The sequence below is a fragment of the Myiozetetes cayanensis genome, unplaced genomic scaffold, assembly GCF_022539395.1.
Source record: "Myiozetetes cayanensis isolate MyiCay16 unplaced genomic scaffold, myiCay2020 scf3, whole genome shotgun sequence".
In the NCBI taxonomy this organism is placed as follows: domain Eukaryota; kingdom Metazoa; phylum Chordata; class Aves; order Passeriformes; family Tyrannidae; genus Myiozetetes; species Myiozetetes cayanensis.
Window position 1 is genome coordinate 37,559,554 of NW_026087521.1, and position 23,417 is coordinate 37,582,970.

At 41.8% G+C, this 23,417-nt stretch overlaps 2 protein-coding genes across 2 annotated transcripts; both read left to right on the plus strand.

The window, feature by feature from the left end:
* Window positions 1-4,465: 4,465 nt before the first annotated feature.
* LOC126644751 (glioma pathogenesis-related protein 1-like) lies at window positions 4,466-9,676 on the plus strand. The gene is made up of 6 exons (XM_050324476.1): window positions 4,466-4,645; window positions 5,916-6,161; window positions 6,622-6,734; window positions 7,467-7,549; window positions 8,855-8,881; window positions 8,963-9,676. Exons 1-6 carry the CDS (start codon window positions 4,466-4,468, stop codon window positions 9,193-9,195), a joined length of 882 nt encoding a protein of 293 aa, XP_050180433.1. The 3' UTR covers window positions 9,196-9,676.
* Window positions 9,677-11,332: 1,656 nt separating this feature from the next.
* LOC126644752 (glioma pathogenesis-related protein 1-like) lies at window positions 11,333-22,568 on the plus strand. The gene is made up of 6 exons (XM_050324478.1): window positions 11,333-11,682; window positions 16,271-16,516; window positions 18,482-18,591; window positions 20,337-20,419; window positions 21,541-21,567; window positions 21,651-22,568. Exons 1-6 carry the CDS (start codon window positions 11,503-11,505, stop codon window positions 21,800-21,802), a joined length of 798 nt encoding a protein of 265 aa, XP_050180435.1. The 5' UTR covers window positions 11,333-11,502; the 3' UTR covers window positions 21,803-22,568.
* The last annotated feature ends 849 nt before the right edge of the window (window positions 22,569-23,417 follow it).

Here is a 23,417-nt window from a genome sequence, read left to right on the forward strand (position 1 = left end):
CTGATCTAAACCAGATGATAGTAGATCTTATAGTAGACAGTAGATCTAAACCAATGTCAAGTAGATCTTGTCTAATAAAAGCAACTCTTAAATCATTGTTCAAAGATGCTTAGACTGCTCTCTGTGCAAATGACAGATGAATATACTATCACCGTACTTATATATTGTACACTGTACATATACTAGCAATGTACTTAAAGAGAAACTGTTGCCAGACATAATGGTAGCTGTGAGATTCCTTTTTTACAGAGCATTTTCTTTGCAGCTCTTTTTATATCTTTTCTCACCTTTTTTTTCTTCAAGTGTTAATTCTTGTTTCCTGCCCCTGGTTCTGCCTGTAACAAACCCAAAAGCAAGACTGGAAGTTTTAAGTTTTGCTGTTTATTGGGCAGGTAATCTTTAGAAGACTAAAACTAGACAGTATTATCTTGGGACAGTATTTCTTTTTTTTTTTTTTTTCCCTGTGACTCAATAACCTATAAAAAGTTGCTTAGCAAGGTATTTTTTAAATTTTAATAATTGCAATTCAACCATGTCTACGTAGAATTCTGGAGGGTTTTGCACATTTCTCTTGGAGTGATGTTCATTTCTAAAGTTTCTTTCCTCTGATTAATGTTGCTTGTTCCTTTCTTATTATATGTAGTTAAGTCAAAAAGTTCACGCATTTCAGGGAATATTTCAGGGAAAATTACAAAGGAAACTAATCACTGAAAAAACAAGCAGCATACATGAGTTAAACAACAATGAAAGTTTGAAAGTACCCATGTCATCAGAATTGATAAGGATCCAGGAGCCATTATGTTCTTGAAGGCTCAGCCACAAAACTGAAAATGGGTAACATGTATGAATCAAATAGATAGGCTGTGTAGACCTGTTAAAAGAGCCACAACACTGTCATTTCAAAATGGTGGAAATCTCAAAAACGTATGTGAAGCTGTTACATAAAGGCCCCTGAAATGCTTAGTCCTTAATCCAGGAGTCAGATAACACCACAGTAAACATTAAGATCCTTTTCAAAAAAAAAAGGTTATGTCTGAAGAACACAACCGCTTCTTGCAGTTATAATTGAAGAGGTGGAACTTTAGGGGATGCTCAGGTCAGTTTGTATGTCTGAGACCTGTACCCTTTGTACTGGAGAGATACTGAGTAAAGACACTATGTCTGTATGCTTTCCAGAAGTGGAATGTATGATCTTCCAGATCTTCTAGTAGATAATTAAACATTTTTTAGCTGAATTCAGTACAGTTTGGTTACTCATGTGCAAAAGGTACAAGAAGAATTTCCCAAGAAAAAGCAGATGCCCAAACTGTAAGTAATAATAAACCATCTTCTCTTAAGTATGGCAGACAACACTTGTTAGTCTAAAAATATGCAGTGCCAAAGCTTTCAGACTTGAGTTTACAGGAGCACTCAGCCAGATCACTTCAAAATTACAGTAAGAGTATCTCCAGTCCAGTGACATACCTCCTCTGTTAATTGTGAGGCTGTTTACAGCCTCATTATTACAAAATACTTTTAAGATTTTTTAGCTTTTAATAATTACAAAGTAGTTTATTACTAAATAATTTTTGTGGAAATCCAATACCACCACCATCCTGTCACGTAATCTGTTTTCTGCCCTGAGGTGACATTGTGTAATAGAAGCAGCAATGCATGTCAGAGTATTAGTTTATTCACGGGTCTGGAAGGCAAAGTGATCTTGCAGCTGCCTAATTCTGTGGACAGAATAAAAAAAAGAGCAGATCCACACCATTTGTTCAGCTGAACCTAGTATAAGTCAAGGTCAGACATTCTCTCCCCAACACAAGTAACAATAATTCTGCAGGGAAGTTGATGATTTGAAGACAAAATTAAATTTAATTTTACAGATTCCCAGGCATCTTGGATATTTGTAATAGACTGTAGTCCATCAGCTTTTACTCTTCTGTCTGAATAGAACATTAGGGAAAAACTAAGAATCTGATGTTTTATTTTTCCAGCCATTTTAAACTGAAAGCAGGTGAGAGGTGAGAAAGTGGGATGTAAACATGGGGCATTTTTCAAAATCATGGGGCTGTACAGCTTCCTGTCCATACCCAGCTCATTGTGCTAAATTTCACTTGAGATCTATGCAAGGACAAGCAATGCTTGTATTGTCCAGACAAATATATTGTGACTCAAAACCTAATTTTCAAGATCCACTGCTTAATGCTGGTAAAAGACTTATACTCTCTTTTGGAATCATAGGTGCTCAGGGGGCAGGTTGGACTTCTGCTTTAATTATAGATAGAATCACTAGATGGAGCCAGAGTCAGAGCTGCAGGAAAGCATTTTATAACCTGGAGTATCCTGGCCAGGTCAAAATTTCCTACTGCATGAAGATCTCTGTTCATTTTCCAAGCACAGATTTTCAACCACATGTATATATAACTACAAGATCACTGAACTGTTAAATTAATGGTTCCAGTTTTAGTGTGATCTTTTTGGGCAAATTGCATGTAGTTGTAATATAATGATGGTTTTACATTAAGTCTAACTGACCAAAGGCTTTAAATTCTCACAGATTGCATGGGTATTTTTAGAAAAGGGAAAAGGAAAAAGAGAGGAGAGGAGAGAGGAGAGGACATAATTTCTAGTTTCAAGGTAGTTTTCAGCTGGAGAAATGCATGCAAGCAGTTTCTGGTACAGAGAAACAGGTCAAGTGATTAGAGCTGTCTGTGCTGCAAGTGCGATGACCACCTTGGACTGGGGTTGTGACAGGGTGTGTGCTTCACCTCCTGCTTCTCTTTAATTGCCAAGAGAGATGAGTTTGAGGTGATTCGTAGGGCCTCATGCACCTTTTCATCAAGGACGTGACAGGACAAAAAGCACCTTGCACACAGCTTGCTGTGCCCAGGAAGAAAGGTAGAGTGGCCAGTCTCCTCCCACTTTGGCTTGGTCTTTTTAAAGCAGTTTAGCAAACGATGGTGACCTAATTGTGAGAATTTCAAAGCACAGGAAAGTATTATAAATGAAAAGCAGATGCTAGTACATGTTCAGTTTCCTCTCTGTCCAGCTCTCTTGTGCCTCTGAGGGCTGTTTATAAGCAAGGGCTGTGTTAAGCCTGTCCAGCAAGAAAAATTGTACGGAACCTTTTTATTTCTACCCCAGAGGATCCAGAAACAGTAGAAGCCCATACACACACACTTTTTTGCTTCCTATCATAATGAAATAAGTCAAGAAATCATGATAGGACTAAGAGGAGAGTGTGGAGAGTTAGTAATGCATGGACATCCATAAACACATCCACACAGAGATATATTTTCTTATATACCTGCTATTAATAGCCTAAATAGGTATAGCCATGATGGTGGTTGAGGGCTACAGTTCCTTCAGCCTATCTGAATTAGGTGCATGGACTGTGTCAAGACTCTTGGAAGCAAATCAAGGGTATTATTTAAGAGGGAAAAGCCATCATGCAAACAGGGAAGGCAAGACCAGAATGATACTTTTCACAAGTGTTCAGCAGGATAAGGCCTGACCTGCAAAACTGAGCAGGGAATGAGGCCCATTAACATATTTTACAACCTCTTCGCAAGAAATCTTCTCTACCTAAAACCATGTTACAAGACCTCACTTATGCTCTTGCATGTTTATACAATTTGGTTTAGGTTTGAAATTAAAAAAAAAAATCAACCAGCTCATAGAGCAGTTGGTGAGACAATACAAATTCCAATACATACTATCCTACAGCCCCAATAAGAGATCAGTCTTGGAATGTTACACCAGGAATGCTAACCGCTCTTCAGGAGCACAGAAAGCTCCTCTAATGATTTCAGGCTAGCAAGTAATGGCAAATAGCTAAGGAAGGACAATATCAACACATACTCAAGCTTGGGATCTCCAAATTGTACTTTTGTTACACACCAAACCAGGTCAGAAGGTCTGTTTCTGCAGCAAGCTGCTGTTCAGGAACCTGCTTTTTTCTCCTGCTGGAGTGCAGATTTCCTAATTCCGCTTATTCCTTGAGTAATTTTGACTTGGAAGCATTGTACTGCAACATAATTTTAACTAGGCTGATATGACTAAGCAATACTAAAATCAGCTGAACAGCAGATTTGTATTTTGTCAAAGCCACAGTTTTTATGGTTGATGCACGTTTTAAGAAAGCTGTTCTGCAGCATCTCCTCAGATAAGACCTACAATCACAGAATAGTTTGGCAGTCAACCAGGATGGAGCACATTCAAAGAAAAGGCAGAAGTATACTTGGAGTGTTGCTCCATGCTAATACGCATGGCAGGTGCCTGTTTCATACTTTACCCTTTGACAGCCAGCTATGATGTCAGATAGAGCTGTACTTGATGAAGCAATTTCAGTTCACTTCCTGTTATTTTGACACTTTCAAGTGCTTCCACACTCAGAGGACAATTTCTGAAGAACTGTTTGCTGGTATCATCTCCACCTAAGAGATTTTTCATATAAAAACTTATTAAAAATCGAAGAATTATGAAAACCACATTTTTATTTGCAGCATTGTTTTTACTGGATTTCTTCGTTTGCTTTCATGCTTATCTACAATATCCCTTGCCTGACACAGAGGATGCAAAGTTCATTAAAGACTGTGTGAGAGCTCACAACACATTTCGATCCAAAGTGAATCCAGCAGCCAGCAATATGTTTCGCATGGTAAGATGGTGCTTGTGATCTGCTTGAAATTACTATAGATTGGGCTGCTGATTTAGCCCATCTTAGTCTTCATTTGCATTGTGTTATTCTTTCCCTTTCAGTTAATGATTTCTGTACTATATGAGTTATTTTTTTTGTAGGAAATAGACATTTTCACAGTTTTAAAAGAGACATTGTTCAGTTTCAGAACAAGACATTGTTCAGTTTTAAAAATGTGAAGGGAATTTCTTGTTTAGCAAAGGATTGCTACTCTCAACTTCAGCCAGAGCAAAGGGCTGTACTGCAAAAAACAGTGTTCAGTTCAGCTCAGCTTTATCTACCTCTTTGTAAGAGAGATAGTAATCTGTTTTATGTCAGGTCAGGTTTCATACAGGGAAGCTGTTTGGTATTAAAAAGTTCCAGAGTAGGCAATCTGCAGAACAGGACTGGTTGGAAATCTATCAACTTCTGTTGTTTCTTCCAATCTAGAACATGCCTTGAATAAAGGGATTTGCCAAGACATCCATTTAGATATCTGATCTTCATTTGCTGTAGCAGGGTTTGAAGAGTAGGGATAGTAACATCTGGGCTGGAAAGCAGAGCTTCCTGCAAATACAATGGATATCAGAATAAGCTATGGGTAGGTCTCAGCTTGTTCAGTAGAATACATAAGGAAAAAGGTGTACAGCTAGCTGAGAGAGGTAACCCCAGTCAGTTCATGCCATTTCTCCAAGCCCTCCAGTGGTGCTGCATAGCTGGAAAGGAAGTTAATGTACAACCACGTGCACAATATTAATCATTTCTATGAATGGAAGTTCACCGTAAAGGGGTAAAATTCAGAGTACTGGTGTTAAAATGTCTTGCCATTTTAAAAACAACGTTTAATTAAAAAAGCTAGCGCACAAGAACAAACTTATTTATTCAGACCAAAGATCCAGCACACCTGGAATAATAGCAGAAAAAATATAGAGAAACCTCTTGTATCAAAGGTGTTCCACGATAGTTAAAAGCTCTTAATGGATTTTTTTGGACTGCAGTCCAGCTCTAAATGTTTTAACAAGTCAGATACAATAGGACAGTGGATAGATACTGCCTATCCTGCAATAACTAAGGCAGAAATAAGAAAAAAATTGCTATAAGAGTAGGAATTTCAAGTCAGAGACAGAAACTAAATGCAGGGAGGAAAGCAGAAAAGGGGAAAAGAATCCTTACAAGTTTCTGTTTAAAACTGTTTGAATTCAGCTAAGTCACTGCAGCACAGGTTATAGTAAGTTTTCTCCCTTTTCTACAGTCCTGGGATGCTGCTTTAGCTAATTCTGCCAAAGCATGGGCAAAGAAGTGCAAGTTTAAACACAATATCAACCTTGAAATACCAGGAAAGATTCACCCCATCTTCCCCCTTGTTGGAGAAAACATCTGGACTGGCACAGCCACCACCTTCTCTGTGGGTGCAGCTCTCAGTGACTGGTTTAACGAAGGCAGCAGCTATGATTTCAGCACCAATAGTTGTACTGGCATGTGTGGTCACTACACTCAGGTGAGCCTTACGTGGCCAATGGTTTATAACCTAATAGTTTCACTGAAAACCTGAATACAGGCTTGGAACAGACTGCTTTGGAACAGGAATTACAGAAGGCTTTTTACTCCCCAGTTTGTTGCTGCAAGAGACTGGAAATAAATATTCCCAACCCCAGGGTTTGTAATAAAAATTAATATTTGTAATAAAAATAAATATTACAAAGCCCAAGTTCTATTTCCACTAATGGTGGAAAGGGGTTACCCCCTGACAATTTCACATTTACAGGGGTGCCAGATAGTAAATGTAAAAATGCTTGTCAATCAGAAGTTTATCTCAACTGCCCTTTGGGGGGTTGGATGTTGCTCCTGTGTCAGATGTTTTACATTTCTATGAGATACTTCCCTTCTCCTTCCTCACCGAATGCTGCTGCTTTGTCAGTCTTTGAAAAGTGTGTTACGTACTTCCCTTTGTCCTGCAGGTTGTTTGGGCAGAGAGTTACAAAGTTGGCTGCGCAGTTCACTTCTGCAATACAGTTGAACATTTTCCAGAAGTGTCGGAAGCAGCACACTTCATTTGTAACTATGGGCCAGCGTAAGTTAATTACTGCGTTTGAGGGTTTTTTTTGGTTTTCAAATATCCTATATATAAATATATAAAGATTATAAATATCCTATAGCTGACCTATATCAGATGCCAACAGTGATGGGAGCAGTTGTAACAGATTTCAGAATAAGCTACACTCTCATGTCACTGGTCTAAGGGAAACTTCCCCTGGTTGTTAAGAATAGAAGCTGCTGGACTTAGCTCGACCTGCAGAATCCCTTTCTAAAAGAGCAGGAAAGCAGATCATAACTGAGAGCGCTCACCATAATGCAGATGGTGGAATAAAATCTGTTTTGACTTCAGTGTCTGAAGGAAAAGTGGTAAAGGTGCAAGCTTTCCGCTTGAGGAAGATTATATCTTTGTATGGCCCCATCCAAACTTCAAACAACACATTTTAGTTGAGGAAATAAAAAGAAGACAGTCCTCTAGTTTATCTTGTACCTTGCAATATTTTGATTTACCTTTTACAGGTTTTTTATAATCCAGGGACTAGAGGCAGATTCTTATATGTTTACACTGAATAACACAGTATTGCCAGAGAAGTCTCATTAATTTTCAGTAGCAAGAGTCACAAGGTAACTGCTCCCCATGCTACTGAGAGCTTTAATCTGATCTAAAAGGAATTTCAAATAACTGCAATGACAAGTTTTTTAATAAAGGGATTCCCTCCCCCCAGTACCTTTACAATAACAGCTAACAAAATACTGTTCTGCTTTGCAGGGGGAATTACCCAAGAAAACCATATAAAGCAGGACAACCATGCAGTGGATGCAGTAATGAGAAGTGTGTAGACAAGCTCTGTGGTAAGACCAAAGTGATCAACTAAGAAAATTGCACAGAAATAAAAGTGGCATCATTAGTAGTGGAAATATAACAATGAGTCAATTTCCAGTAAGTGCATAGTGGGTCTGTAATCCACTACACAGCAAAAGTACCAAATCCTGGTAAGAATAGTATAAGAAGGAATTAATTGCAACACTTTGCTGTTGAAGGCTCTCAGAAGTAGTTTCTGATGAGAAACTCTGAAGAGTTTCTGATGCAGGGAAATATCAATTAGACTATTTTCTCCCTTTTGTCTGATCAGGAAGTAAAATCTAAAACTTCAGCCCCAACAAATATTCACTGTCCGTTTCTTCTCTCCCAACAGAAATAGGAAATGTAACTTCTGCTTTCTTGTTTATTTAGCATGTCCTAACACATTTTCCAGACAACTAAACTTCTGAACCAATAAAAAGACAATACTGAGAAGCACACATATTTCTAACTTCCACAATTTTCTAAAAAACAGCAAGGAGAGCTTGTTTTTCCACAGCAGTCTGCAGCTGTAGACCATTATGTCATTAAACCTATTGCCAAGTTAGTCAATGTTTTAAATAAACTAAGATGAAAGGACATGCAACAATGTCTTAAATCAAGTACAAATTTTATACAGAGGTTTAATGGGGATGGTCTTTACAAGACAAGCTCTAGACATTTCAGCTGTAGAAATTACTGAGCATTTGGTAGTCTTATTTCCTTCCATGACATCCTGGCAGACTCAGCTTAAAGTCTCAGACTGATGCATCACAGGAAAACTAGAAATATCTCAAAGACTAGAGGGAGGGAGAGGAGGAACAGAGCATTTAAAAATGAAGTGCTAGATCCTACAACCCATTTTACCATATTCTCCTATAGGCCAAATGAGCAATTTCAATAGCATGCATTTAGGCAATCCTGCAGATGTGTCAAAACTTCAGCAAAAATGTACTTCTGTGATAAATTTAGTAGTTATATTTCTCTGTCTATAACTACCTAAATTTGGTATGTGTAACAATTTGAAATAAATTCCTTATTTTGTTGTTATTTGATATTCCTTCATCCCCATGACACAAATTCTTCCTGATACAGCTGGGGTTTTTTTGCTTCTCATTCAATTCAAGAAAAAATATGAGCTCCACACCAGTTGGGAACCTGCTCTTGTTGGTCTGCTTCCCCCTTGCTGGACGTTTCAGGCACTGACTGGCATCATCAGTGCAATCTGCCAGGCATCAGCAAAGATTTACCTCTTTACATTAAGAGCTATCACTGAATGATACTCACATTTCTTTCCTCTTCCGATCTTTTTCCAGAAAATACAGACCGGGAGAAGCTGATAAGTACGTATAAAAATGTTCTTAATTGCTTTCCTATGTCTAAGTTTGATGAATCTTAACACCTGTTTCTTCATTGTCTTTTAGATTATGCCAACTGGTATCCAGACTGGGATGCACAGCCCCAGTCCCAGCCACCGTGGCCCCGCATCCCCGGTCCTCCTGTGCCAAAATACATCCCACCTGCTGAGCATCCACGTTCCTCTTGTGACCAGTACTGTCTTAGTGTTTTAATTTTAAGGCCACTGTTTCTGGTACTGAGTGCTAGTGCTGTTCTTTTAGTACAACAGCGATTTCCACACACATTTTTTTATGAGTAACGGTCAATTACGGTACTGATAGCGATCCTACTGCTGTATTAGTATCAGACAATTGCACAAATTTAAAAAAACACTTGGTCATCTCTCCATTATCCCTGTGATGTTTATCCAGCATAGGAAAAGCTGCTTCCTCACTCAAGGCAAGATATAAGTGGCTGTGCATAGAGATAATATTATTAATTTATTGGCAATAGCTGCAACACGTTCCCATGTCTGTATGAGCCTGTTAGCTCTGGCTCCAGGCTAGCTCACTGTTAGAGGGACCACAGAGAGTGTCTATTACTACATGTGCTAACAAGCCTCCTGGAAACCTGGCCATCACAAAGACATGTCTTAAGCGGCCCACTGTATCCAAAAGACGTAATAACTCATCTCCATTAACCTTCAGTTATCCCAGACACAATTTTCACCAGATAACAGAGATTTAACTGTATTACTTTTTACAAACAGAAGTAAAGCTTGTCCTTTACTATATTGAGCCTACGTGTGTCAGTGTCCATTAAAATTACACTATTGTCAGTTGTACTATTCTGTTCTTCTCTCAGAGTTAAGCTTTGTTCTCCATAGCTAGAAGAATACCAGGGAAAGTTGATGGAGCAAGGATTAAGCTGGGGTGTCAATGGGGAGAGCTTAATTTTAGGATGTGAGATGGTAACAAAACTCCAAGCTTTCATGAAGGGGAAAATGTGGGGAGCAGGGAGGAAGACAGGAAACAGAACATGAAATGGGTCCAGGATAGATTCTGATTTAGAAATGGAAAATCTCAGCCTCATTTTAAAAGCCCAATCCTTTAATGGATTCAGTTTAAGAGGTATTTAGCCCTTGACCCCTATTGTTCCAATGTATATTTGTTAGTAAGGGAAACAAACCCATCTCTCAAGCTAAGAGATAATGACCAATATTAGCAATGCATAATTGTGCTATCAATATTTAAAGTTGTTTCTCCTCCTTTATCTTTGTCCTGATGTTTTAAGAATATAGTGACTGAAATTCTGAGCCACATTGCAGCTCTGAATGCCCATGGCATCCCACAGAATAAAAATGCACTGCAACCAAGATTCTTGTTAATAGATCCCTGGGGATGTAGTAGAATGAAATGACACTAAATGACTGATGGAAAGTAGGAAGGAAAGAAGGAAAGAGAGAGAAAGGAAGGAGGAAGGAAGGAGGAGGAAGGAAGAAAGGGGAAGGGAAGGAAAGGAAGAAAAAGAAAGAAGTGGCAGCTTTATTTTAGAACAATTTGGTTGCAATGGAAAGGAGGTAGTTAGCTGTTTGGATTATCTATAGAAATAAAACAATATAAAAGTATAAAAACATCAAGAAAATATATAAGAAAGAAAGAAACAGCCTTAACAGCCTTAACAGCACTAATTTTCATCAAAAGCAGAAAATGTAACCAAAACTCTTCTGCAATCCGTAGTTGTTGCTATGAAAGGCATGACTGGGGCCAAACAAACAGTATCAAGGAAGCCCAAACGACATGAGAGAAACTTGCCCACCACAATTAAAGATGGAAGAAAACAAGAGAGAGGCACGGCTGCCTCTGAGCTTTGATGTGAACTTTTAGTTTAGTTTCCTTATTCTCCTAGCAACGTTCTTGAAATGATTCGTTTCCTGTGACTAATGCCATATTCAATTACCATGCCTAAGATAAGTCCAGCCCACGAGCCTTCCAAAGCAAAACGCTGCTGGTGGAGCTAAAACCACCTCGTACAGCTGCAACACTCTGCCTTTAAAGCTGAAAAGACCAGATGCTGAGACGCATGGCTATAAGGAAAGGGTTAATCACATTTGCAGTATATGCCTTAAATAAGCGCTCGGTGGCGTAGCTTGCAGGAAACTTCACGGGCGCCGCGCACAAACCGCAAAAAGGAACCAAGTCTCAGCTCTGGCCCTGCGGGGGCAGCCTTGACACTGATACTCCTCACCGCAGCGTTCCACTGAAGTGTGTTACACAGCGAAGTGAATGACTGCACAAGCACAGGGAGTGGGGTCACAAACAGGACACTTGGTTCAGGGGGTACTTGCCTCGTGTGACTCCCACAGCAGACCCCCGACGACCGCCGAATTAGAACCCGAGAGTGCGCACCGCCCAAATCGCGGCTACCCTCACAACTCGTGCTAGTGACACGCTAAAACCACGCCTACCCTCCCCTTCCCATGCTAATGAAGGACTGCAGAAAAGATACTTAGAGAAAGGAGAGGCTGGTTCTTCGCCACCACTTAAAAGGCCGAGGCGGAGCGGCTGGTGCTGGATGCACGTCAGTGACTTACTGATTGCTCCATTTATCTTCTCCCTCTCTCTCAATGACAAGCAGATTTTCTGCTTGTGTGCTGGCCTTACTGCTCTTCTCTCATTTCTCTGACTGCTATGAACCATCAACATTGCCTGATATTGAAGATCCAAAGTTTATTGAGGAATGTGTGCAAACCCATAACAGTTTCCGATCTGGAGTGAATCCACCAGCCAGCAACATGCTCTACATGGTAAGAGGATCTTCATAACTTATGTACAAGTGTGTAGCATTGTGATGGTGTTCATGATTCTCAAAGATTATTTTCTGATCAAATGTGAAAAAATAAGAAGAAAAAAAGAAAAAAGGGAACCTCCTGGGGTCATATGAGTGACTACATTTTAAAGCAGAGGAAAAAAGCTCTGATTATCAGGTGGCTCTATGTGATCGGGTATGGGTATGGTTTTGCCATGACTTAAATTCCTCATTTGAAACTCAGGATTTCAGCCTTCAACCTAAGAGCCCAAGGTGTGATTTATGTACAGACCTAAGCCCACCCTTTCGTGCTTCAGTCAGCAAAGACAGAGACTGTGTTGCCCAACAACACTTTCTCTGCCAGGCTCTCAAGTGCTGACCTACAGAGCTGTTTCTTGGTGCTGGGGCTGTAGGGAAGGCCCAAAAGCAATAGTGCAGCAGGAGCAAGTGCTGGGGCATCAGGTTCCTGGCTGCTCTGCCCTCTCCCTGCTCCCTGGACACATAAGGGAGTGATACCTGCAGCTACCATGCAAAAGACAGTTTTTCTTCTTGGGATGAGCTCCACATATCTCTCAAGTGGGCCATAGCCATTATCCCAATTCTGATCTCTCGCTTTGCTCATCTTCCATACTATGTCGCGTGGTCACCATCAGAAGAGGACATAGCCACAGCTGTAATTAGCAACACCCCAGCCAATATTAAAAAAAAAAAAAAGTTCATTTTCCATTTCTGGTTGTCAAACAGTAACTAAGACAAGTGCCCATTAGGGAGGGGTAAGTGACCAATGATCAAGCTCAGATTTCAAACCTGAGAGGAAATAATTTCATTTCTCTTCTAGATAAATCTTTTACTTCAGCTGGGCATGCCGAACTTCCAGTACATGTTACTTTGGACTCTTATTTTTTACATTTCTTCACTGGCCCTACACCAACAAAATCTTGCAAGGATGTGTTAAAACAGCAGTATTCATCTTTTTAAATTGGGCTTACTTTCTCCTTTTGATAAAGTAAAAAACTGAAATCTGGGGAAAAAAGGCAGCTTAAGAAACAAATAAATAAATTACATCTAAAACTAGAACTGAACCATGGTAAGTTTCTTTTAAAACATGGCAAAACCAGTAGTCTTTAATATGACCTCTCCCAGGAACAATTTAATTTGAAGAAAGCAGTACAAGACATGATAAAATCTCTAATGAAAGTAAAAGCATTGGAATAGAAAATGGCATATTTCTTCATTTTTTAGTGGCCTTTAGCATTTCAAAAAGGAGGAAAAGGAGATGGCTCCTTTATTTCGCAGGGAACTTCTTTTTGCTGTAGATAACTGCCCACCTAGATATGTAAAAAAGTAAGACTGTGAATTCAGGGCATTTCTATCTTTTGGAAAACTAGTTTTTAAAAGAAAATACAAGACGGAAATTCCTTTAACTGCAAGTAACAAAGCCTAACCATCAATATTTGTAATATATGTATTATAAACTGAGAATGTTGATCTGAAAATTTTTTTACCTGACAAATGTGAGCCCTTTCTCATCCACCCAAAGCATGGCTTAGAGCTATTCTGAGGCTCCTCAAAATCAGTACAAAGAGTCTCACCAGTTTCATCAGGACTTATCAATTGTCTCCTTTGACTTACTGCTGCCTTGCATCACTTTTCATATATTATACATTCATTTTTTTCCTTCCTAAATCAGCAAGAACTCATTACGAAACTAAAACTGAAAAGTAGTTCATGAGTGAAAATAATTACAAGTACTGCTTCCTCAAACAACAGTGAGACCTATATGCAAATCTCCTTGTCCTGTGTATTTTTCCCATGATGTTTAATCCAGTCTTTTTGCATGAGTGCAGTATTATAAGCAAATAAGGAGTATAACTACAGTATAACTTACAGATAGTTCAGATCATTCTGAACTATCAGTTTCTGTGCACTACTTTTCAACTGTCAGCCTGTTTAGGCATTCACACAAAAAAGGAAAGTATATTTAAGCTTATTAACTTACCTTTATACATGTATACCTTTATGGAACGTTAAACTTTTTACAGGATGAAGGAGAAAAAAGATGTGTAGGCTCTTAAAAAGCAGAATGTGGAAAAAAAAAATGAAGCACTAAGGTGCATCCAACAGGATGCAAAATGCTTGCTTAATCATACACCTTCCATCACGATCTTGAAAGTTACCATCTAAGGAAATGCCACCTGCTCACTTGAAATAAGAGACCCTGCCCCAATTTTACTTTTAGTATCTGATATACTGATTTCCTAGGCAAATTATTTATATGTTAGTTTTGTGGGTGTATTTGGATTGCACGGCAAGGTAGCAAGGAGGCTACAGAGTGGCTTCTGTGAAAAGCTGCCAGAAGCTTCACCCTTGTCCAACAGAGCCAATGCCAGCCCGCTCCAAGATGGACCTGCTGCTGGCCACGGCCAAGCCCATCAGCCACTGTGGTAGCGCCTCTGGGATAATACACTTAAGAAGGGAAAAAGCTGTTGCGCACAAGCAATTGCAGCCAGAGGAGTTGAGAATATGTGAGGAAAACAACAACCCTAAAAGACTCTAAGGTCAGCAGAGAAGGAGGGCAAGGAAATGCTCCAGGTGCCAGAGCAGAGATTCCCCTGCACCCCATGGAGGTCCACAGCGGAGCAGAGATCCACCCGTAGCCCCTGGAGGACCCCACACTGGAGCAGGTGAATGTCTGGAGTCTGTGACCCAGTGGGAAGCCCATACTAGAACAGGGTCCTGGCAAGACCTGTGGCCCCATGGAGAGAAGAGCCCGCACTGGAGTAGCTTTGCTGGCAGGACTTGTGACCCCGCAGGGGACCCATGCTGGAGCAGTCTGTTTCTGAAGGTCTGCAGCCTGTGGGAGGGACCCACACTGTGGCAGTTCATGAAGAATTGCAGCCCATGGGAAGGATTCACCTTGGAGAAGTTTGTGGAGGACTGTCTCCCATGGGAGAGACCCCATGCTGTAGCAGGGGAAGAGTGTCAGAAGTCCTTCCCCTGAGGAGGAAGGAGTGGGAGAGACAACATGAAATGAACAGACTGCAATACACATTCCCTGTCCCCCTGGGCTGCTGTAGAGGAGGACAGAGAGGAAAATCAGGAGTGAAGTTAAGTCCTGGAAGAGGGGGAAGGGGAGGGGGAAGGTGTTTCAAGATTTGGTTTTATTTCTCATTACCCTACTCTGATTTGATTTGTAATAAATTCAGTTAATTTGCCCAAGTTGAATGTGTTTTGCCCATGATGGTAACTGGTGAGTGATCTCTCCCTGTTCTTACTTTGACTCATGAGCCTTTTGATGCATTTTCTCTCGCCTGCCCAGTTGGGGAGGGCATTGACAGAGTGACATTGGTGGGCATTTGACATCCAGCCAGGGTCAACCCAACACAGTGGGAAAAAACAAATGTCTTTTCTGTATAGGAAGAAATGGAAGACATAGGTTACAGAATATTTTCAAATCTCTGTAGATGCATTTTGGTGTGATCATGTGATTTTTTTAAATACTGATTGGTAGTATAAACAATACATGCTGTTTCAGACTTATCTATGGTACAAAGTTATTTATGTGAAACATGGCCATAAAATCTAACAACCTACCTTTGTTAGATTTCTACAAAAAAAAACCCCTACCAATTACAAACTTGCAGTCTGCCTTTTCCCTTGTCATGGTTGCTGATCAGTTCAAAACAATTCCAATTCCATCATTTGCAGAAGCAAGTGAGATATTTTAATTAATTCAGAGAAGGACAAATAAAAAGAGTTTTACTTTAAAAAACCTTCAAAGTAGTTCAGCAGTGCTGGACAACTTTAGTTCTGCAGCACAAAGTGTAACTAGAACTACAGGCATACACTTGTGGTACTGTATCTTCCAGGAGGTACAGTGCTGTAATCACTTAACTAAGTTGTGTGCACAAGAAAACCCAACAAGAGCAGACACCACCTCCAATGCAAACAAAAGACATTTATATAACTCAGTTGCTTAAATAATCACTTTCTGTAGGATTGAGTAGTAAGCGAATGAGTCATTCCACAAATACGAATTCGGCACTAACATTTGAAACTGCCAAACACAAAGATGCTAACCAAGGGGTTGAGTTTATACTGTCCCCAAAATCCCAGTGTGCTTGTGAAGTGACCTGCAAGCAGTGGCCTTAATGTATGAGGCTGCATGAGACTCCTGCCTGATTGGTACGGTAAGCATAACACTCATTCTCCAGATTTATGTAGATTCACTCTTTAATTTACGTTAATGTTCTCTCATGACTGGCACAGCCCTGAAATGGACATTGTGCCACTAACAGTATATTTGACTGACATACAGCTCTTGGTGTCCAACAAACCAGTCAGCCAAGATCACACACCACCCCAAAAACTTCCTCAAGTTTAATGAGTAACTAAATGCAAATCCAAAATGAACCTACAAGCCAATTTACCATGCAGCTGTGTAAGTCTCAACAGAAGCAAAAAACAAATTAACCAAAAGCACATACACTACTAAGACACAGCTTTTCCTGGAAGTTGCTCTGAATTACTGCATTGCTAATGAAGTGCTAATGTAACCAATATTTCTAAATCTCTTTATTTTGCAGAGTTGGGATCCAGATTTGGCAAAGACTGCAAAAGGTTGGGCAAAGAAATGCTTGTTTAAACATAACATATACCTCAGAGAGCCAGGGAAAGTTCACCCCAAATTTAGCCCTGTTGGAGAAAACCTCTGGATTGGCTCACTTCCTGCCTTTACAGTGAAAGGAGCCATCACCGCATGGTACAACGAGGTCAGATTCTACACTTATGACACCCATAAGTGCGGAAAAGAATGTGGCCACTATACACAGGTAGGCATTGCATTTCTCCATCTAAACCATGATCAGCTTTGCCATTTTGACATGGAAATTCTGCATTTCTGTTCAGGATTCAATGAACTTTTCCAAGGGCTGTAGTCTTTGTGCGCACGAGATGTTCTTATGTTCTCATTTATGAGAGAAAAAGAGTCACTGTATTTTAAATATGGAAGTTGTTTTTTTTTTTTTCAGGAAGAAAACAGTACAGCCATCAAGCAGTCAGATTTAGCCAAGCAATGGCCAAAAAACAGGCAGTGGCTGTGGGCTTCAGTGCATGGTGGGATGAGGTCCCAGCTCTGGCAAGTAGCCTCCACATGCCAAGAGTTGGGGAAATGCCATCATGAAAAGAGATGTCTGCAGTTTTACAAGTATCATATGCACATTTTTCTCAAACACTATTACCAAAGAAAGAAGGCAGAGTGAGGGAGAGGAGTGCCACTGCATGCAACCCTGCAATCACTACCCACAGCTATAGGAGAGCAGGACAGCAGCAGCTCTAGGGTTAGATTTTCACCTGAGACTATTTAGTATTTTGTGCAAGGATACATATCTGCATTTAGGACTTGAATAGATGAGGTGAAGCTGGTGGGCTGTCTGAATGATAACATGCAGGTGCTTGTGTGCAGAGAAGATATTTAGATGCAGAACTTTGAGAGGTGACAGCGTGTTGCTTTTGACCTTGCTCACAAGGACATGGCAAGAGTCAGCATCTGGGAACTGCAGTGAAATGCACTTTATCTGGCAGTAAGGCACAGTGTTGTTTGTAGAGGAGGAGTCCAGGCAGTGTCATGGGGGAGAATGAAAAAATAAGATTATTCGCACTTGAAGTCAGTGGTGATAGTGACCATAGCTAAATGTGTGTGTCTGCCAGCTCTGGGAGGTATCCTTGGGTCTTTACTTTTAGGGAACTGCTCATTCCTCTTCCTCCTTCCCAGCTGTGGAGAAGAGAATTTTCCCTGGGCACAATTACTGCAGTTACCACAACTACATCCCCAGCATACGCCTCAGCCAGTGGCTGCCTGGGATGGGGAAGGTTGTGTGATTCAGTCCTTCACAGTTCTTGGGGATGCAGTTGTCTATGGCTGGTGTCAGGAGCAGCCTCTGAGTGCCACTGCACTGAAAACATCCTCAAGAGCCTGAGCATTGTCCCCTCTTCCAGACCTGGCACCAAAGAGGCACAAACAGAGGCAGGGGCATGAATGTGTTTATCTCCTATGCTGCCAGGATCTTTGACATCAGTTAGCGCTGCTGTTGTATCACTACACCGTTGTCTCCCCTCTGCTGGTGTCATGGGATTTATTTTTCCAGGACTGCAGCATTTGATCTGATCTTGGAGCTGGATGTAGGATGGTGGATTGCACAAAAGGGCTTCTGGTAGACAGAGGATCACTAAATGATGTAATGCTTTTGCCTCTATGTTATCTCAGTCATGGCTGTGATGCTAAAAGGCAGGACTGCAGTCTAGACACAATCCTCTTCCCTGCCCCTCCCATAACACCAGTGCCTTCTGGCAATTTGCCTATATGTCCTTGCAGGATTTAGTACAGCAGCAGTCAGCCCTCATAGGAGCTGCAGCAGATCATGCAGCCTTTTCTGCACAGGTTTGAACTGATCTCCCTCATCAGAAAAGGCAGAAAGCTAATGGATTGGCTTGAAGACAATGAGGTGAACTTCACCTTCTCCTTTGCAAGAAAGGAAAACAACCTGTTACAGCTACGTATTCCTTTTTTCAGCATTGTTTTAAGAAATACGTGGCAAATTGAGTGTAAAAACAATTAGTCATTTTTCAGACCAACTCATGAGTTTGAGATCCATCACTGCTGCTTTTTTCCATGAAGCCTGTCCAAGGAATGCTCCTCAGCCCATTTGGATATTGTAAAGCAGAGGTCAGGTCTTCTCCTAATGCTTCAGATACTGAATCAAAGCCTTTGTCACCAGTGTACCTGTCTGTCTTTGCAGGTTGTTTGGGCTACAAGCTACAAGGTTGGCTGTGCTGTCCACTTCTGTCCCAGGGTGGCATACTCCTCCATAACCAACACTGGATACTTCATCTGCAACTATGGGCCTCCGTAAGGTTTCTCGCTGTGAAAATTTCACAGGGTCCTACCCCTTCCATCCCACAATGTGCAACTTTATTAGATTAGTCTATCTATTCATGTCTTTTGTGGAAGAAAATGGTTCCCAAAATGGAGAGAGCTACACCTCTGTCCAACCATAATTTTTTTATTTGCTAGATGAGGGCTATGTGTTGAAGCCAAAAAAAGCAGTGGAACTGGTAAAAAGGATAAAATATTAGATGCTGACATGAAAATTCTGAAGTGAACATCTGAAAATCAATCCCTTTCTCCTGAGTCCCAAGATAGCCCCAGATGGTTGCCAAGGTGCAAGCCCAAAGCCTGAAGATATTCCCACACACGCCTGCATAATTAACCCTCTAGGTTGATTGTTTGATGAATTTTGAAGTTTTCAATGCTTGCAGCTGCATTCTTAGCAACTGAGGGCTGCTCATGAGGCTGGGGCTGCTCAAAATTTGATCTAGAGGTCCTTCATACACAGTCAGTAGGATAAACAGCTTTAAAAGCTTTACATGCATAGAGTGTTGGGCCAAGACCAGGCCAGCCTTTGATCTCAAACTTTGGCATTCCTTTTGCCCGTGCTTCATCCTTGGAAGAATATGTACTGCTGACCAGATCCCTAGAAGTGACATAGCAGCTGCTTTTCCAGAAGCCCCACACCCAAATGTGTTGTGCAGAGGACCAAAATCACAAGATTGTTTGTCCTGTGTGTTAGCAGGGACCTCGTGGGGAAGAAGAGTGATGCCCTCACCAGCACCCAGTAAAGCAGGCAGGGTGCTCTCTGGGGAGAGAAGGGGCTCTAGAGAGGACTTGAAAGCTGGGCCCTTCTCTGCTGGGTGAGGACACTGCAAGCAGGCTGTTATAAGCTAAAAAGTGGAGTAATGTCACATCCAGCTCTTGTTTTGAGAAGCAGCAGCTTCAGTTCTTTCTTTGTGTAATCCTGAACTCTTCTCAACTCTGCCAAGTGTCCAAGCAAGATGCATACACAATTTCCGTTCTTAAAGTGAATATACTCTTCAGCTTAGATTGAGCAATGAAAGCCTCACCTTGCTGAAAGTAATTGAGGTCTTACCATGAAGTTTGGCACTGCTGAGATTGCGCGCTTAAAAAAAAATCCCTCTGTCTGTGCTTATGGGAGGTTTGAGGCATGCTGTTAATCTTGCTTTGGCCATGCTGCAAGCAAAGTGAAGCACTGAGCTGTGTTTGGTGCAGTAGCAGACATATGAGCAAGTAAAATTGAGCCAAGAGCCTGGGCAGAGGTTGTTGGTGCCACTCATGCCAGTGGCAGAGAGAGTGAGCAGGATGGAGGCACATATCACTCCTGAATTATTTACAAACAAATGGATGAAATCACTACCTAAGTGAGATACTCTGACACCAGAGATTTCCTCTTCAATGTTGAATACACACGTACACACACAGTAACTGAACGTGCTCTTGTTTCTATAGCTAGAGCGAGCTTTGAGATCCCACAGTCTCTATGCACACTAGTTACTAGTTTGAGCTGTTTAATTCTCAGCTTTGCAATACTGTCTCCAGGTTCCTGAGCAACAGGTGCCCCATTACACTTAACCTCTTCTGCTTCACTGTCTGTCTTAGGCACAGGGCACTCAGACAGCACTGTCCAAAAACCATCACTCTATCTAAACACAAGTGAAGGAAAATTCAGGTCAAAATCTAATTAGCAGTAGATTCTCCTCCCAAGGGCTGTTTGAGAGCACTGTTACTTCCCTTTGCAGTGGGAATTACCCAACACGCCCGTACAAGACAGGAACAGCGTGCAGTGACTGCGGTGGTGATCACTGTGCCAACCAGCTCTGTCGTAAGTAGAGGACAACCAGTCCTCCTCCCTGAGCACATGTAGAAAGGGAAAGAGTGCTTGAAAGATACCGACAGGAGGCAGGCACAGCACTCTTCTTGTTCTTAAATATAGACTGAAAAACTGCCGTCAGAAGCCAAGGGGCAATGATGCACAGAGAGGAGGGAGGAGGGTGGAAAGAGCCTGTTTTCTACCTTGGGGAATGACAGAGTGGGGTCTGCTTTCCACGTGCTACAGGCTATAATATAGGAGATAGGGGGGCTGCAGTTTAAGGTGTTATCACCGCCACTCTCACCAAGTTACTGCTTGCAGAAATGGGAAGCAGATAATGGGATACATGTCCTGTCCTGAGAGCTCCAGGTTATTATCTCTTGCCCCTGCTGTGCTGCTGCCAGTGGGGAGAGCATCCACAGCACTGACAAAGCTGCTCACTCCAGTGAACATCAGTCAGGCCATCTGCTTTCCCCTAAGCACCGGGACAGAACAAGGCTGACATGCAAGAGCCCTTTATGGGGATGTGATGCTCAGCCTGAGTCTGACAGCCTACCCGATTCACCTGCACTTGGCTTCATAATGGCTGCATGGTGTCAGGAGGGAAGCTCCTGTAAGGACAAGGCACTGTGTTATGGACATCTGCTTGGGGAGAGATGAGGGTAGGGTCACACTTTTCCCCAGCACTTGATCTTTGATAAAGTAAAGGAGTGGGAAGGTGGTGTTAAAACACCAGCACTGCAGGAACATGAGGGAGTCCCAGATTCACAGGGCTTTTTAATGTTAGCTGCAGGCCGAGAATCTTAAATACAAGGTATGGGGCAGAAGCCAAAGTAATCTTGGGAAGCACACCTGGGGGAGCAAGTCATCTTTACATCAACCACTGGGAGGAGAAGTCAACACGGGGTGATCAAGCACTCCTCAGCAAAGTCCCTGCAGGGACTCTCTCCATTGCAGTCATTGCCCGGCTCTCCCAGAGTCAGCAGGTCTTTGCTTCTTCCTGAAAAGAAATGCCTCTCCCATACCTGTATTTGTGAGCCCATTGTGAGGCTCACACATCATTACCTTTTGGTTAGAGTCAAATGGTTTCTAACTTAGAAGTCTGCTTACATTCACCTGTTTTCTCTCTCCAGGAAATGCAGAGCGTGACAAAGTCGTTGGTAAGTACTGCCACAATTACTGCTTCCATTTGTTGCCCTTGATGCAGTAATACTTGAAAACAAGTGAATTGTATTGTTCACAGGTGATTCCAAGTGGCGTCCAGACTGGGACAGACCTGCATGTGACGAATTCTGCATCTCTGTTATTGCTTTAAGGTCATTACTCCTTATACTGACAATTCTGGCCACCTGGCTTATACCCAAATACTGGTCTCTAGCACCTGGTAGTGGGTGACGCACATGTAGAAGACCAGCCAAGTGCTTGGCTTGGCTCGACTCATCCCTTGCCTTCACATAAGTTACTGGCAGCATAAAGGTTGATAGAGACACTGTTTGCATCCACGAGTGATTTAGAAATACAGAAATACTATCCCCATTACAGGCAGCAGCTATGAGAGCTGATAATAAACAGCTTTCTCATCGCTCAGAACCAGTTAAAAAGTTAAAATGGCTTTAGATGTTAAAATGGCTTTAAAAGTTAAAAAGTTAAAATTTTTATGAAGTGGAGCAGTGTGTGTGGGATCTGGTGGGTAAGGGAGCATGCTGTCTAGGCAGCACACTAAGGTGCAGGAAGCTGCCCAGCACACTTTTCTTTGGGAAGGGCTAGAGGGTGACTAGCCCAGCAGCCTGGCCCCAACTCCCAGCCAAGGTCCAGGGACAGTACTCGCCTCTCTCATTCCTATTGCACTCTTTCCTTGGATGCTTCTACAGCAATGTGCAGAGTATCCTATATCATTTAAATCTTTTTTTAAAGAATTTTTGGATCCATGTGAGCTCTGGCATTTGCATCCTGTGGCAGGCAGTGTGTTTCCCAGTCTCACAATGCACTGGAGCCATTGGTACTTCGCTTTGCTTAGAATTTGTTTTTAAACACACGAAATCTATGCCAAGACAGTTTCAGCTGTGTTTATGTATCACTGCAGTCTTACCTGGTTGGGTTTTTTTTTTCCTGAGCCTAGGGGTTTTACTGCTGTTTCAAACAATAAATTGTTATTTCCTGCTTCCCATGTATGGCAATTGTGTATTTGCAACATGAGCTAAAGCGTAATTGCTGGTGCACAAAATAACCCCACAATCATCTCCAGCTTACACAACACTGAGAAACAAAGTGCTGGCAAAGATAGAACTCCAGATAAAATCACACTGTACCCATAGTTAAAACTTTGGTTCAACAGCTACCAAAGAATGAGTCTCCTGGAACTTGCACTTCTGAAGCAGGCACAAAGCTGTGGGAACAGCTGCTGAGTTCAGCTGGGTGTGACCTCTGCCAACTGCAGTTGCTCAGCTCAAGCAAAGTCTTGAAGGAGCAGAGCTGCACAAACTCACAGCTGGATGGCAGTGATTTGGAAGCCTCTCCACCATGTCCCTCTTCAGGGCACTTACTCACACTGCTGTAAAGGAAGTTCCCCTTCACCCCTTCGTTTCTGGGATACTGTCACCACAGTACCTTTCAGTGTTTCTGCATACCTCCTCCTGATCCCACCATTGGCATGGATTTTAACTGAAAACACTGGAATGGGGACTCAACATTTCTTATACTACTCCTCCAAGTAGTTTACCTGCTTGCAGTAGAATCATTTTGGCATTGCAGCATTCCCTGAATAAATCACCCGTGCGTTCTGTGCACTCTCATGTGAAACCCAAGCCTCAAGCTCTATGTACTGCAAAGTCCCATCAAAAACAGGCCAGCAAGCGGCACATGGGCAGCAGGATTTACTCTCTGTACACTCTCTTGCACAGGGTTCCTGCACCAGCACGGAGCCCACCAGTGTCTGCTCCTATGAAGCCCTGTGCAGTTAGATCCTACTACTAGGAATGCAGGAAAGGGAAGTGCATACACTGCTGTTTCC

Bases quoted from the DNA above. Each gene is read 5' to 3' on its own strand.
- LOC126644751 (XM_050324476.1), top strand. From the start codon at position 4,466: ATGAAAACCACATTTTTATTTGCAGCATTGTTTTTACTGGATTTCTTC. The intron at 6,162-6,621 runs GTGAGCCTTACG...TTTGTCCTGCAG, and splicing joins TGTGTGGTCACTACACTCAG to GTTGTTTGGGCAGAGAGTTA. The intron at 8,882-8,962 runs GTACGTATAAAA...ATTGTCTTTTAG, and splicing joins AGACCGGGAGAAGCTGATAA to ATTATGCCAACTGGTATCCA.
- LOC126644752 (XM_050324478.1), top strand. From the start codon at position 11,503: ATGACAAGCAGATTTTCTGCTTGTGTGCTGGCCTTACTGCTCTTCTCT. The intron at 20,420-21,540 runs GTAAGTAGAGGA...TTCTCTCTCCAG, and splicing joins CTGTGCCAACCAGCTCTGTC to GAAATGCAGAGCGTGACAAA. The intron at 21,568-21,650 runs GTAAGTACTGCC...TATTGTTCACAG, and splicing joins AGAGCGTGACAAAGTCGTTG to GTGATTCCAAGTGGCGTCCA.